This window comes from Eschrichtius robustus, chromosome 19 (genome assembly GCF_028021215.1).
Source record: "Eschrichtius robustus isolate mEscRob2 chromosome 19, mEscRob2.pri, whole genome shotgun sequence".
In the NCBI taxonomy this organism is placed as follows: Eukaryota; Metazoa; Chordata; class Mammalia; order Artiodactyla; family Eschrichtiidae; genus Eschrichtius; species Eschrichtius robustus.
The window spans coordinates 68,577,819-68,592,686 of NC_090842.1; the positions used below are offsets into that span (position 1 = coordinate 68,577,819).

At 44.2% G+C, this 14,868-nt stretch overlaps 1 protein-coding gene across 3 annotated transcripts; it reads left to right on the forward strand.

Annotated features, from left to right (window-relative positions):
- The first annotated feature begins 11,057 nt into the window (after window positions 1–11,057).
- Window positions 11,058–14,296, forward strand: AURKC (aurora kinase C). Of its 3 annotated transcripts, none has more exons than XM_068529346.1 (7): window positions 11,058–11,272; window positions 11,389–11,428; window positions 11,670–11,861; window positions 12,272–12,410; window positions 12,832–12,980; window positions 13,692–13,866; window positions 14,033–14,296. In XM_068529346.1, exons 1-7 carry the CDS (start codon window positions 11,245–11,247, stop codon window positions 14,201–14,203), a joined length of 894 nt encoding a protein of 297 aa, XP_068385447.1. In that variant the 5' UTR covers window positions 11,058–11,244; the 3' UTR covers window positions 14,204–14,296. The 3 variants fall into 3 exon arrangements, with proteins under 3 accessions (XP_068385447.1, XP_068385448.1, XP_068385449.1); XM_068529347.1 differs by having other exon boundaries at window positions 11,392–11,428; XM_068529348.1 differs by lacking the exons at window positions 11,058–11,272; window positions 11,389–11,428 and adding an exon at window positions 11,485–11,505.
- The last annotated feature ends 572 nt before the right edge of the window (window positions 14,297–14,868 follow it).

A 14,868-nucleotide genomic window follows, 5' to 3' on the forward strand; every position in this document is an offset into this window, starting at 1 on the left:
TTTCATATTGGATAAATTGGATAGTTGGTCCTCTTCAAGGAAATGTTTCATTTTATGTAACTTTTCTTATTTGGAGACTTGTTGGGAGTATTCCCTTATTATCTTTTTAATGGCAACAGGGTCTGTACTTATATCCCATTTTATTCCTGATTTTGGAAATATGTCACCTCTCTTTTTAATCATTGTCAATCTTAGACATTTACCAGTTTTACTGATCATTTTGAAGAACCAGCACTTTATTGATTTTTCTCTATTGCCTTTCTGGGTGTTTTTTTGTTTGTTTGGTTTTTTTTTTTTGGTCGCACCATGCAGCATGTAGGATCTTAGTTCCCTGACCAGGGATTGAACCTTTGCCCCCTGCATTGAGAGCACAGAGTCTTAACCACTGGCCTGCCAGAGAAGTCCCTTTACCTTTCTGTTCCTAATTTCACTGATTTCGGATCTTTATGATATCGTATCTTCTACTTTGCTTTGGTTGTATTTTGCTCTTTTTATTTTTTGAGGGGTCCTGAGATTGTTGATCTGAAACTTTTTTTTTCTTTTCTAACAGATCATTAAGTATTTTAAAGTTCCTTCAACACTGTTCCAGCTTTATCCCACAAGTTTTCATTACAATTTATTCAGTTCTAAATATTCCTTGATTCCCTTAGAGACTTCCTCTGTCACCCATGTATTATTTAGAAGTATATTGTTTCATTTCCTACTGTTTGGAGCATTTTCTGGTATCTTTTTGTTACTGATTTCTTATTTGTTTCATGTTTGGTTTGACTGTTTAAATTTGTTGAAGTTTGTTTTATGACCCAGGGTGTGGTATATCTTGTTCTGTACGGCTTCTCAAAACGAATGCGTATTCTGCTGTCACTGGGTGAACTTTCTATAAATGTCTGCACAATCCCCTTGGTTGGGGTTATTGCTCAGATTTTTTACATCCTTACTGACTTTCTGTGTAGTATTTCTGTCAGTTGCAGAGAGAGGGATGATGAAGTCCTGAAGTATAATTGAGAAATTGTCTATTCCTTACAAGTTCTGTAAGTTTCTGCTTCATGTATTTCAAAGTTCTGTTGTTTGGTGCATACACATATAGGATTGCTATGTCATCTTGGTGTATTGACCCTTTAATCATAATAAAAGGGTTCATTTTCTTGCCTTTGAAGCATACTTTATCTGATATTAGTATAGTCACTACTGCATTCTTTTATTAATGTTTGTAGTTTATAGTTTTCCATAATTTTATTTTTAACATTATCTACATCATTATATTTGATGTAAGTTTCTTGTGACAGCATGTAGTTGGGGTCATACTTTTTTTTTTTATCCATTTTGCCACTTTTAATTCGTAGGTTTAGATCATCTAAATTTAAAATAATTATTGATATGTTAGAGCTTAACTGTACCATTTTATTAATCTTTTTTTTGTGTTCCCTTTGTATTATTCCTCTTGTTTTCCAGTTTTTGTTATTTGGGTTCCCCCCACCCTGTTTCCTGTGGGTTATTTTAACATTTTTTAGAATTCTATTTGATACGTCTGTAATGTTTTTGAGTATATATCTTAATTTTCTTTATGTATTATGTATACATAACTTATCACAGACTGTTACCAGCATTTTAGCACTTTGATGTATAGAAACCTTGATTCCATTAGGTTCACCTACATTCCCTACTCTTAATATAATTGTTGTATTTTCTCATTGTATACTGAGAACTATATTGGATATTGTAATTTTTGCCTCAACTAAGTGTTGTTTTTTTTTTTTTTCTACAAAATTCATAAGAAGCATAGTCTGTTTACCTCTACTTTTACCATTCCATTGTTGTTTCTCCATTCTTGAAGTCCCAAGTCTTCTGTTAACATTTCCATTCTGTTTGGCAAATTTCCTGTGGCCTTTTTTCTAGGGTATGTCTGCTGTTAACAAATGTTTTTTCTTTCTTCATCTAAAAATGTCTTTATGTTCACTTCATTCCTGAAGGATATTTTTGTGGGACATAAGACTTGGGGTCCACAGTTCTTTTAGGACAAAAGAAAACATGTCTGTTTTTTCTTCTGTCCATCTCCTTTTTTCCAGCATGGTTTCAGATGAGAAACCTGCCTTTCAGCCCATTGTTCCTCTATTTGAAAGGCATCCTTTCCGTCAAGTGCTTTCAAAGTGTTTTTTATTATAATATTCAGCAGTTTATGATGTGTCCTGGCATAGAATTTTTAGGGTTTATCCTGTTTGGTGTTTTCTCAGCTTTTTGAATCATGTGGTGTATGCCCTTTGCCAAATTTGGGAGATTTTTAGTTATTTTTCAAATATTTTTTCAACCCCACGCTTTTTCTCCTCTCAGGGACTCCAGTAACGTGAATGATAATTCTCACATTCTTGTTCCATAGGACCCTCAGGCTCCCATCTTTTTGTTTCCACCAGTCTGTTCTTCTCTGTTCCTCACATTGATTAATTTCCATTGATGTCTCTTTGAGCTCACTGGTTTCTTTCTGTCTCGTATATAATCTACTATTGAGCTCACCCAGTGAGTTTTCATTTTGGTTTTTGAATTTTCCAGTTGTTTGATTTCCATTTGGTTCTTTTATACATCTTCTGTATTTTTGCCTAGCTTATAATGCCAAAGAAGGACTCTGAGAAAACAGGCCAAACTGTATAGTCCAAAGTCATGGTTCTCTGGTGGTTTATCTTGATGTTGGGATAGAAATCCTAAATTAACTGGAGAAATGAAAAGCCTGGTATCCACAAGAATTTCTGAGAACAGATCTTACAGCTGAGACCTGTAGATTGTTCAGAGTTGTGTTTAAGGTGCCTGGATTGTCCGTGAATCCTACTGTCTTCTGCCTTGTTGCCCAAGCCAGACACACTTTGCAGCCATTTTTTCTTCATCACCCACATCCAGCCACTGTCCCATTCTGTTCTTTTTTTCCTAGTAGACACTCAGTGTATGTGTGTTCTAGTGAATGGCTACATGCAGCAGGGAATTTATAATGTTTGGCTCCCTCACACAGTGTTTACACAAAGCTGTGTATATAGTTGGCACCGTATAGAACATATGTTGACCTTGAAGAAAGTCTACACAAGCTTTTATGGCCAGATCGTAGTCATAATGAATGATTGTTTTGGGTCATCAAAGACCACCCTCAGTTTCAGTGATTTGCTGAATCACAGTACTCAGCATATTGTTACACTCAACAGCTGTGCTTTATTACACCAAAACGGTGCAAAGCAAACTCAGCCAAGGGAAAAGGCACAAGGACTGAAGTCCAGAGGAAACCAGGGACAATCTGCAATGGTCCTGTCTCAGGGAAGTCACAACAGGATGGGCCTAATTTAAGCTCCATCAAGGAGTTAACAGCAATAGATTGAAATGTCTACTGGGGAAGCTACTTAGAGACCCAGTGCCCAGGGTTTCTTGGGGACACTCTAGCACATACCAAATTCTAGACCTCTAGAAGGATAGATCGATCTTCGGCATTAAGCCACACAGGTAAACAAAAAAACTTGGGCACACTGAGCCACTCGTCATTAGTGGGAATAATGGGAAATCTCCTGAAATCGAAGGTCCCAAACCCCAGCCCTTGCAGAGGTGAACCTTGCAAGCTCAAGAGAATAGCAGTCTCAGGCCTGCTGTGTTATGTCTTCATAGTGACTTAAATGGTACTAAGATGCCGATTAATTCAGACTTCTGTAACAAACATTAAGAAAATACAGTTTCCTACAACAAAAAGTGAGTCATAACTCTGAGGTGAAATTGTTAAAAAAAAAAATCAGCCAAAGTAGAACTTAACAAACTAGCCAGGATTTAATTTAGTGATGACAAAGTACAGAGGCAGTATGGTGACAAAGGACCTTATCTCTTCCCAATATTAATATATGTATGTATATGTGTGTGTATGTATGTACACCACTTGAGGCCGTATATATGTATATAAATGTGTATAGACCTAATATATATGTATTTCTGTGTGTATGTATATATACAGATACATGGTTTCAAGTGGTCTGACTTGCAAATACACCCACTGCTTGCTTACCCTTATCTATAAAGATGTAAATGCCAGATCAATGCTGTGTGTTCCTATAGCACGTAAGTCAACAATTTCTTGTCTCTTTGTTCCTGCTATTGATGCTGTTTGCCTCTGTCTTCAACAAAGAAATAAGGAATATGTGCATCATTCAATGCACCTGACAAGATTTAATTAAAAACTTCGTTTCAGGCTTAGTCGCGTTCATGATCTATGTGTGAGTTTCACTTGGAGAGAGTGGGAGCCGGTGGTTCCAGCGGGGAGGGCCCTTGCTGGAGACATGGTGCTGGACCCCTACAGGAATCTGGTCTCTGGGAGTATGTGCCTCTCCCCTTTGTACTCACACTCTGGCCTGCAGATGACCTTTCCTGTCTCAGTTGTGGGATGGGGCGGGGGGCGGGGGGAGCGGCTCTGGAGTGCTCAATGACGTCATCCTTAAGAGTTTAGGGTTAAAGATTTGTAATCTGCTCACAGGTAGGTTACACACCTCACAGTTAAAGGTCTAAATGGTAAATGGGCAACTTTGCCTCCCTCAGAGCAGTGTCAGTGCCATGGGCCCTGTGGTCTGACTTCCTGTTTGTACTTCCTGACCTGGTTCTTACCTGCTGGAAGACTTTTTAGAAAATTCCTGGCCGCTCTCCTTCCCTTTGTTTTGGATATCCATGTGTTAAAGTATGTGCTTTTATTCTGAAGTTCTAACATTTGGGACCTTGCTGATCCTGTAGAGACTGCTTCCTAGAGCTAGCTGATTCCTCCAGATAATTTTCCCCACTGGGTGTGCCTTTCAAATACAAACCAGCCATTCCAGAGCCCAGACCCCACAACTACTGCCTTTATCAAGTTCTCATGCTTCAAGACCCTTCCCTAGATCCCAGGAAACTAAGGACAGCCCCTGCACTCTGAACTGTGCTGAAATTATCCCAACTAGCTAATCCTAAACCTACTTAGCCTGCTGGCTTCACCTGGCCCAATGCTCCCAGTGAAAATGACAACACAACTTTGCCTACACTTCCGCCTCCATCCTTTTGCCTCTGACTCCACTCTAGTGCATCCCCATGTGACCCTGTGGAGCATGGCGTGACCTCATCTTGCAGAACTGTATTTCTTCAACGGCAATCATCTGTTGGCCTCATATCAGGATACTAAATCCTACATTTTAAAACAATGCTTGAAAGCGTTAACGAGAGGATAAATACTAGGAATATAACAAAGCAAATCAGGCATTTCCAGAAACCAGGGTGTCAGTGCACCCAGCCAGATGCAATCTTTAAATTGGAACGGTGTGGAGAGTCATGGACAGAGGAAAGAACAATGCCAAGGAGAGGCTGTCCAGGTGAGCAAGTAGAAAGCAGGTATTCGACAGGCCAAGGTGTTAGTAAGATGCCACTTACCTCCCCCCCTGGTGTTTGTCTTTTAGAAAGATGGTTCCAGATTCCCTTCTCAAAGTCACACACTTTAGACAATGACCAAGCGTGACTAACTGGGGGCCACAAATTCATTAATGACAAATTCAGATAGTCTCCCTGTATGATTTCTCCAACTTTCTGAGACGTGAAGGAAGAAACGCCTTTCTGTGTGCTGTCTCCCGAGTCCTGCTACGTCATTTGTTTTCTTGATCACCTTCTGGTTAACAGGCATCCTCATCACTTTCCTCCCTTGTCCCTTATGGCATCTGTAGCCACGTCATCTTTCAACCTCTCTGCTTATTATTGCTCATTCTAGTTCCATTTCATGCTCTTGATTTTAGGTATAAATCTTCGTACACATTTGATGTGATCTCTTCTCACTTTCTCTCTCCTTGAAACCTGGAATCACACTTAAGCAATTGTCAACATTTTCCCCATCATAGAGTCTGCCCAACGTTTGCCGTGCCTGTGATCTCAGCTGCCTAAAGCCTGTTTCTCATCTGCCTGTTCTTTTGTCCTTCACCCTTTCTGATTTGTCCTCACACATTGCCTTGAGTGTCAGGCACCACTCTGTCCCACATCTCACTTCTTTATTCCTCCCTCTCCCTTTAACTGAGGAGTCCCCTTGGACCTATTTTCCTTTCCTTGCGATTATTGCACTTCACCATTACCTCTTCCTCTATTTTCCTCCACTTCCCAAGCCTCCCTACCTTGTGAACCTCCTTGCTACAGTCCCACCCTCTACACCACTCTGGCCAAGGTCGGTGGTGACTCCCATGTTTATAAAATTTAAGCCCTTGTTTTTCTTGAGACTGAACTTGACCCCGCTGACCACTCCATTCTTGAAATACTCTTTTTCTTTGGTTCTGTAACATCACTCTCCTGGGTTTCTCTCTCCCTCTTTTTTTCTAACTTGCTAACTCATCCACTTCTAGTCACCCGTTCAGTTTTGAAATTTCTAAATACTTTTCACAGGCCTTTTTCTCACTCTGTGGTCTCTTCCAAGGCTTCATCTGCACCCTTGGCTTCAGTTACCTTCTTTACTTTGAACAAATTGAAATTTATTTTCCCAGTCCTGACTTATTGGAGCTCTAGACCTGAACCCCTGGTTGTCTTCTTACTGTCCCCACTTGGGTGTTTCAAAGATGTCTCATTCTCCACTTGACTTTTTAAAGATTCCTAGAATGGCTCCCACTTCTCCCTGATTCTGATCCACTTTTTTTTTTTTTTTAAACGTTGCTTTTTTTATTTTATTTTATTTAGTTAGTTAGTTAGTTATGGCTGTGTTGGATCTTCGTTTCTGTGCAAGGGCTTCCTCTAGTTGTGGCAAGCGGGGGCCACTCTTCATCGCGGTGTGCGGGCCTCTCACTGTCGCGGCCTCTCTTGTTGTGGAGCACAGGCTCCAGACGCGCAGGCTCAGTAATTGTGGCTCACGGGCCCATTTGCTTCGCGGCATGTGGGATCTTCCCAGACCAGGGCTCGAACCCGTGTCCCCTGCATTGACAGGCAGATTCTCAACCACTGCGCCACCAGGGAAGCCCGATCCACTTTTATTTTAAAGAATGAGATAAGGCCATGTCTTTATTTTTTAAATTTTTAATCAAATATTAAGTTTTTAAATTTATTTTTGGCTGCGTTGGGTCTTTGTTGCTGCACGTGGGCTTTCTCTAGTTGCAGAGCGAGCGGGGGCTACTCTTCGTTGCGGTGCGCGGGCTTCTTATTGCGGTGGCTTCTCTTGCTGTGGAGCACGGGCTCTAGGCATGAGGGCTTCAGTAGTTGTGGCACACGGGCTTAGTTGCTCGGTGGCGTGTGGGATCTTCCCGGACCAGGGCTCGAACCCGTGTCCCCTGCATTGGCAAGCGGATTCTTAACCACTGCGTCACCAGGGAAGCCCCTGATCCACTTTTAGTCTTGCCTCTACACTACATGGCACTGTTTGGTTACCGAGGATAGAAATCCCAGGGGACTTCCCTGGCGGGCCAGTGGTTAAGACTCCAGGTTTCCACTGCAGAGGGCACAGGTTTGATCCCTGGTTGAGGAACTAAGATTCCACATGCCATGCAGCACGGCCAAAAAAAAAAAACTCCCTTACTCAGCCTGGTTACCTCTGTTTCCTCATCCCCCACACGCAAAGTTGCCAGTTTTGCCTCTTTAATGCCTCTCAAGTCTATCCTCTTCTCTGTAATCCACCACTTCCTTCCTAGACCATAATACCATCATCTATCACCTCTAATTCTGTTTAGTAATTAGGTCTTGTTTTACCCATGTTTCCTCTCCAATCCATTCTCCACAGTGAAACCAGAGATGCAACTCAGATTAGATGATGCATCTCACTCCCTGCTACCTGCCCAACACACACACCCTTAAAGTGTTTCATGACTTCCCTTAACTCTTGGGATAAAAACCGAATCCTTAACATAGCCTGTCCGTGGGGCCTTACCTGATAAGGGATGTGCCTAATTTACTGCCTTTTCTCTTGCACGTGTCTGACTGCTCTTCTCTCTTCACTTCCTGTTTCTGTTTCTTTTCATTTCCCCACCTGCTGTAGGGCTCTTCCTTACCCACTTTGGCTAGTGAGTGAGTGCTTATCCTTCACATCTCACCTCAAATAGCACTTCCCTAGGGAAGCCTTTACCAGAATACCCATCTAGGTCATAACTTTTCTTTTTCAGGGAAACTTTCATGGTTCTTCGCTGCCCAAGACCACCTTCAGGCTGGGTGGTTTGCTAGGAGAATTCACTAGACTCAGAAGAGCTGTGATACTCATGATGACAGTTTATTACAACAAAAAGACACAGACCGAGATCACCAAAGGGAAAAGGCACGTGTAATAAAGTCCGGGAGAAACCAAGCACCCCTTCCAGGTGATCCCTCCCTGTGCAGTTCACAGGGACTCAACTTTTCAGCAAAGATGTGGGACAACATGTTCAGTTATCGCCAACAAGGGAAGGTCACCCAAGCTTCAGAGTCCACAGATTCCTTTACTGAGGCTCGCAGCGCCTAAGTGACCTACCATGGATACTCAGGATCCGCAGAAGGCAAAGATGTAGTGCTGCCTCAGGCAATACAAAGCCCACACTTCATCATGAGTCACATTGTTAGCATGAATTATCTGGTCATAATAATACAGTGGGACCTACAGGTGTAAGCATAAAAATCACTCTCACTAGTCAAGATATTCCAAGGACTCAGAAGTGGTCTTCCCGGAGCTGGTCAAGGGCAAGTCCTTATTTTTTTCTTTCTTTTTGCCACACTGCACAGCTTGTGGGATCTTAGTTCCCCAGCCAGGGATTGAACCCAGGCCCTCAGCAATGAAAGCGCAGAGTCCTAACCACTGGACCACCAGGGAAGTCCCCCACAGGTACATTTTAGAACACGTTCAGGTGCATATTAGAACCTCATTACTATGGCTGACAAAGTTCTACACAATTTGCCTCCCTTTATCTCTCCAACTTACCTCGTACCACTCTAACCCCTGAAGATGCAGCTCTTAGCCACACTAGCCTTGCTTTTCCACAAACACCCCAATACACTCCGAACCCAGGAATGTCTTTCTCAAAGACCTAGGAATCCATCTCTTTGAAATGAAGACATCAAAGGAGATAGCATCCCTACATCCCAGCTTCTGTGGGAGGGTAGGAGCCTAACTTTGACAGGCACCTTGCTCCAAGTAGCAAAACTTCCCCTGTCATAAAGAATTGAGAAGTTAGTTTTCCCTTCTAGAAAGCCAATGTAACAGCAGATAGTCACCCCAATTACCAGGTAAATTTAGGATGAACTATGTGTAACAAATGGTGCTGTCAGTACTTGAGAACTAATTATTGTTTGTTTGGAAATGTATGTAATGGGTTGTGTCTGTTTGGCTATATGAAAGGGTGAGTTTTATTCTTTGCAATCTCTTAGCAACTGTGCTGTGCATCACATTCTGGTTTAATGCTTATACAATATTAAACTGTTTTATTTCTCTACTATCTTTTTGGAGAGGTTTTTCTGGGTTGGGAGGAGATTTTTTCCTTTTTAAATTTCCCCACCAATTCACCCTATTACCTGTCTAAAAGAATTCAATTGCAAATGTTTTTGAAATTTCTGTGTATGCCAAACAAATAAATATGGGGGATGATTTTACTATTTGAGACCCAAAATGCAAACTGATTACTGGGTCCAACAAATACACTTGACCCTTGAACAACAGGGGTTGAACTGCCTAGGTCCACTTAAGGCAGGTTTTTTTCAATAGTAAATGCTATAGCACTGCACCATTTGGGGTTGGTTGAACCCCTCCCTGGATGCAGACCCACAGATATGGAGGAATCTCAAATACTGATAAGACAAGCTGGGACGTGGGACCCTTTGCTGCAGTGCTTGCACCTGGACAAACATCTCCTCCAGTAACAAAATACAAACTATAAGGGACTAAAAATAACTGCATGCATGTGCATTTGGGGCAAATTATGAGCAACAAGATACAAAAAGACCAAAAACCCAACTGCCACTTCTGAGGAGCTGGGAACAGAAGCAGGGTACCAGGAGCAAAAACAGGGTACTGGGAGCAAAAACAGGGTACTGTGCATGCCCCCTGCACACAGCACCACCAAGGGGGTGGGCAGATTACCTAAGCCACCCCTCCAGCCCCACCCCTGGGCTCACCGCGTTTACGGGCCCAGCCTGCCTCCCTTCAGGGAGCGAGCCAGGGAACCTGCTACTTGTTTTCTCCCTCCTGCTGCAGGAGTCCCAATAAAGCCTTACCTGAATTTCTCCTCAGGCCTCTTATCAATTTCTATTGATTAGGGAGTCCAAGAACCCTGGTGGTAACACTGAGGGCCAACCATAAGTTATATGCTGAAGGTCAGCGCCCTTAAATACCAACCCCCCCAGCCCCCTTGTTCAAGGATCAGCTTTGCTGTAGTAAGTACCTGAGACAGGAGGGCGGAATGCAGCTGTGGTCCGTGCCACCACTCCAAGTGGCCCGGGCAGTCCTGGGCTGGGGGAGGCAGGTGTATTGGGGGAGGGCACACAAGCCACAGGATATTGGGGGACAGAGGCACAAATTTCGGGGAGCTCCACAGTGGTGACCCTCACATAAGCGAGTGACTGAGGAGGACCCTGGGGAGCGGCCTGAATAGGACACGCCCTTCAAGCTGGGGCCAGTTGGGCTGCACGTGGTTCTGGAGTTTGCCAACTGCACAACGTACCCCGGCAGCTTCCTGCGGTTGGTTTATATTCAGTCACACCTGCGTCACATCACTGAGTTCGTTAAAGCAGTCACTCAGTCACGGATTTATATGTTTGCTCACTCATTCAGGCTTTTTGCATTACAGGCTCTCCTCACACCTCCACCCTCTCTCCCCTTCCGGTTTCTGGCGCTCCCTCCTCTCATGTCTTTCTGCCCCGGCTCCCGCCTTCCTGTCTCCGCGCCCTGCCCTCTCATTGGCCCAGCGCCTTCAGTCCCGCCCCCCAACCACGGGCGGAAGCTCTCATTCCTATCTCTTTTATTGGGCACGCTGCCTAAGCCTTAGACATTTCAACCAGTGGGAGTCAACCAGGAACTACCCACTCAGCCAATGGGGCCAGAGCACTTACTATAAAGGGCCTGGCCCGGGTTTTTCAGGATCTTCTCTAATTCAGTGGTGGGTGTGAGCGCAGGTGAGCCTCAGCGCAACCCGCAGGCGGCGTCCGCCCAGTGACTGCCCCGAGGCTGCGTGGGAGCAGGTCGGGACTGGAAGAGCCCCAGCCTGAGGGCTACCTCCTTCCTGGACACCCAGCTCCGCAGGGCTCAGGAAGGCATCTTCCTCACCACCATCTTGTCTAGTGAGCCACCCGAAAGCTGAGATGAAGTCGGGCAGTGTTCAGCCCGCAGGTGAAAGGGATAAGTACCAGGACCAGGGAAAGAGGGTTTAGAAGAAAGGCCTGGTGTCAGTTGTTGGGGGTGGGTGTGCACAGAAGAAAGTATTGACGTCTCTTTTATTTTTTCAGTAGCTGTAGCAGGTCAAACGATGCCCAGCATCCCAACCATGTGAGCGCCTTTGTTTTGTATCTGAAAAAGGAAGGGGAGTGGGACCGAGGGATGAAGAGCAAGCTCCACGTGTGAAGGTTGCCTCGTGGGACTGACAGTTATTGACCAAACACCCTGACAGGGCCCTTGAGAAGGGAAAGGGGCCCAGGGAGGGTAAAGTGAAAGAGGAAGGCGAGCATGAAGTTTCTCTGACTCTCCACCCACCTCCGAAACGGAGGCTCTTTTCCTTCTCTCCTATCAGGCGGCGCCTCACAATTGATGACTTTGAAATCGGGCGTCCTCTCGGCAAGGGAAAATTTGGGAATGTGTACCTGGCTCGGCTCAAGGAAAGCCATTTCATTGTGGCCCTGAAAGTCCTCTTCAAGTCCCAGATAGAGAAGGAAGGACTGGAACACCAGCTGCGCAGAGAAATTGAAATCCAGGCACATCTACAGTAAGGACAGTCTCTGTATGAGATTCCTGTTACCAGTTCTTTTTTTCTCTTGTTCCTGTTTCCTCTTCCATCTCCGACATCTGAACTCAGCATTTCCCCCAATACTACCCCCAAATAGGCCCTTTGCTCTCACCTCGAAGATTTTTTTTTTAAACATCCTTATTGGAGTATAATTGCTTTACGAAGATTTTTTTTCTCTGCAGTTCATTCCAGTTACACCATGTAAAGCTCCCTGTGTCAGACATCAGAATCTTGATGCCTGTTTCATTTTCCCCTCACAAACTTCCAGATCATGCTGTTACTATTCTGGTCCCAGCACAATTTGCCCCTTGTGTGACCAGTCACTTGTAATAGCATCATGAATTGGGCCTCAGGGAGGAGTCCTGACACTTCCTCCTTCTGTTGCGCAGACACCCCAATATCCTACGCCTGTACAACTACTTCCATGATGCACGCCGGATGTACCTGATTCTAGAATATGCTCCAAGGGGTGAGCTCTACAAGGAGCTGCAAAAGAGCCACACATTAGACGAACAGCGTACAGCCACGGTGAGGTGGGAGGCTGAGGGCTCGGGTTCATGAGTTTACTATGGGCTGATGGGGGTCACTGCTTGTGGTGGTCATGAATATCCAGATTGCTTTTTTCTTTATTTCTGAATTTCAATCTATAAATTTTATATAATGACTCTTATACCCTGCAACTTCACATTTGGATACCCTAATTACCCCCAGAATATTAATAAATTGTGTGTGTAAGTTTGGATTCTTTGGTTGTAAGCAACAGAATCTAAGTGCGCTACCTTATGGAAAGAAACATGAAAGGCTCTACGGGAGTTCACTGAATAAATGAGTGGAACTGACTTAGAAATAGGAAGCAAGAGATTTTTGGGGGGCTCCAGATGGGAAATCACAGCAATAATCATCCCATGGCCAGCTCCATTTCCAGACTGCTTTTTCTTTGCTCACACAGGTAATGGAGGAGTTGGCAGATGCTCTGACCTACTGCCATGAAAAGAAGGTGATTCATAGGGATATTAAGCCGGAGAACCTGCTGCTGGGGTTCAGGGGTGAGGTGAAGATTGCAGACTTTGGCTGGTCTGTGCACACCCCCTCTCTAAGGTAGGTCAGGTGGTGGCACCCTGGGTGCCAGTTAAGAATGATCCAGTTTGATTTATTTCACACGTAAGATCCAGATACAAGCCTAGGTTTGTATTTAAATACTACCTTTTTTCAAATGCCTATATTTAATGTGTATTTGTAGACTGAAAGAATGTGGTTCAACCATTTAACAGAGATTAATCTCTGTTAACATATAACTTTACCAATAACTTTCCATGTAAATAAATTAAGAACCATTGCTCCATAATTCCAGGAATTTTACTGTATGAATAAACCATAATTAATTTACTTCGTCCCTCTTGTTGTGCCATCAGTTTGTTCCAAATCTTCCTTGTGAAAATATCCTGGATCGTGAGCTAAATAATTGTATGAAGAATTCTAAAATATGGAGGGACTTCCTGGTGGTCCAGTGGTTAAGACTCTGTGCTTCCACTGCAGGGGGCACGGGTTTGATCCCTGGTTGGGGAACTAAGATCTGGCATGACGTGCAGCACCTCCAAAAAAAAAAAAAAGTTCTAAAATATGGAGTTGGTGGATCCCAGTACTTGCCTTCTTCAAAGCTTGATCTGTATTAAAATTTGGTGTTTCCAAATTCCTGTGCCTGGGAGAGAGCTGCCAGGACTTCCTAGGGTCTCCTGTCTCATTGAAAGCTGGGGAAGGAGTTTCCCTTGTACTGATCCTCTGCTTAGTGCTCCTTTCTCTGCCCTCTAGGAGAAGGACAATGTGTGGGACACTGGACTACTTGCCCCCAGAAATGATTGAGGGGAGAACATACAATGAGAAGGTGGATCTATGGTGCATTGGGGTGCTCTGCTACGAGCTGCTGGTGGGAAATCCGCCCTTTGAGAGCCCCTCCCATAATGAGACCTACAGACGCATCCTCAAGGTGGGAAGGCCACACTCTGGGCATTCATGCGGGCACTAGTCAGTGGGGGCTGGTGGGCCTGCGGAGCCCAGGGCACACACAAAGATTGTCTGCTAAGATCCCGAACAGTGCCTTGAATGGACCAAGGAAATTAACCATACTTCCCTTTCTTCTCTGGCCTCATCAGGTAGATGTAAGGTTTCCCCCATCAATGCCTTTGGGGGCTCAGGACTTGATCTCCAAGCTTCTCAGATACCAGCCCTCGGAGCGGTTGCCCTTGGTCCAGATCTTGGAGCACCCATGGGTCCGGGCCCACTCTCGGAGGGTGCTGCCCCCATCTGCTCAAATGGTTTCCTGAGCCCTGTATACCCCTAATCCTTTGTGATTGCTCATGGAGCACCCCTGGCTCTGGTAGCTACTCTGTCTTTTGTTTCTTCTCTTTTAAGATGCATCTTGCTAATTAATAAAAGCTGAATCAGTTTGTACCTGGTCTTTATAGTTGCATGAGTTGGTGTGTGATTGAGTAGAATCTTTATTTTATTTATTTATTTATTTATTTTTGGTCGCACCACACAGCATGTGGGATCTTAGTTCCCCGACGAGGGATTGAACCCACTCCCCCTGCAGTGGCAGCACAGAGTCTTACCAGGGAAGTCCCTAGAATCTTTATTTCTTGTAGAAACTGTTTCCCATGCGAGCAGCCCAAAATGATGCCCTTCCTGGGCCGCAGGTATTGTGACTTAACGACACTTCTTGAAAACAAGTTACTACTTTATGCAAATAACCACGCTGGTGGTGCATAACCTATCACCTATCCCAGTGGCTCCTAGACTCAACTCACTTTCCCCATGTTTTCAGGAGTATGTCATTTGTAAAACAGGACACTAATCCATCCAGAGGTCCATTCTCTTTATACTGACATCCAACATGGTGCCATCTTCAAGATAAAATGTTTCACTGCACATCAATGCCATCCAATTCTCAAATGAATTCACTAGCACTTACACGGTGTTGTCATATTAT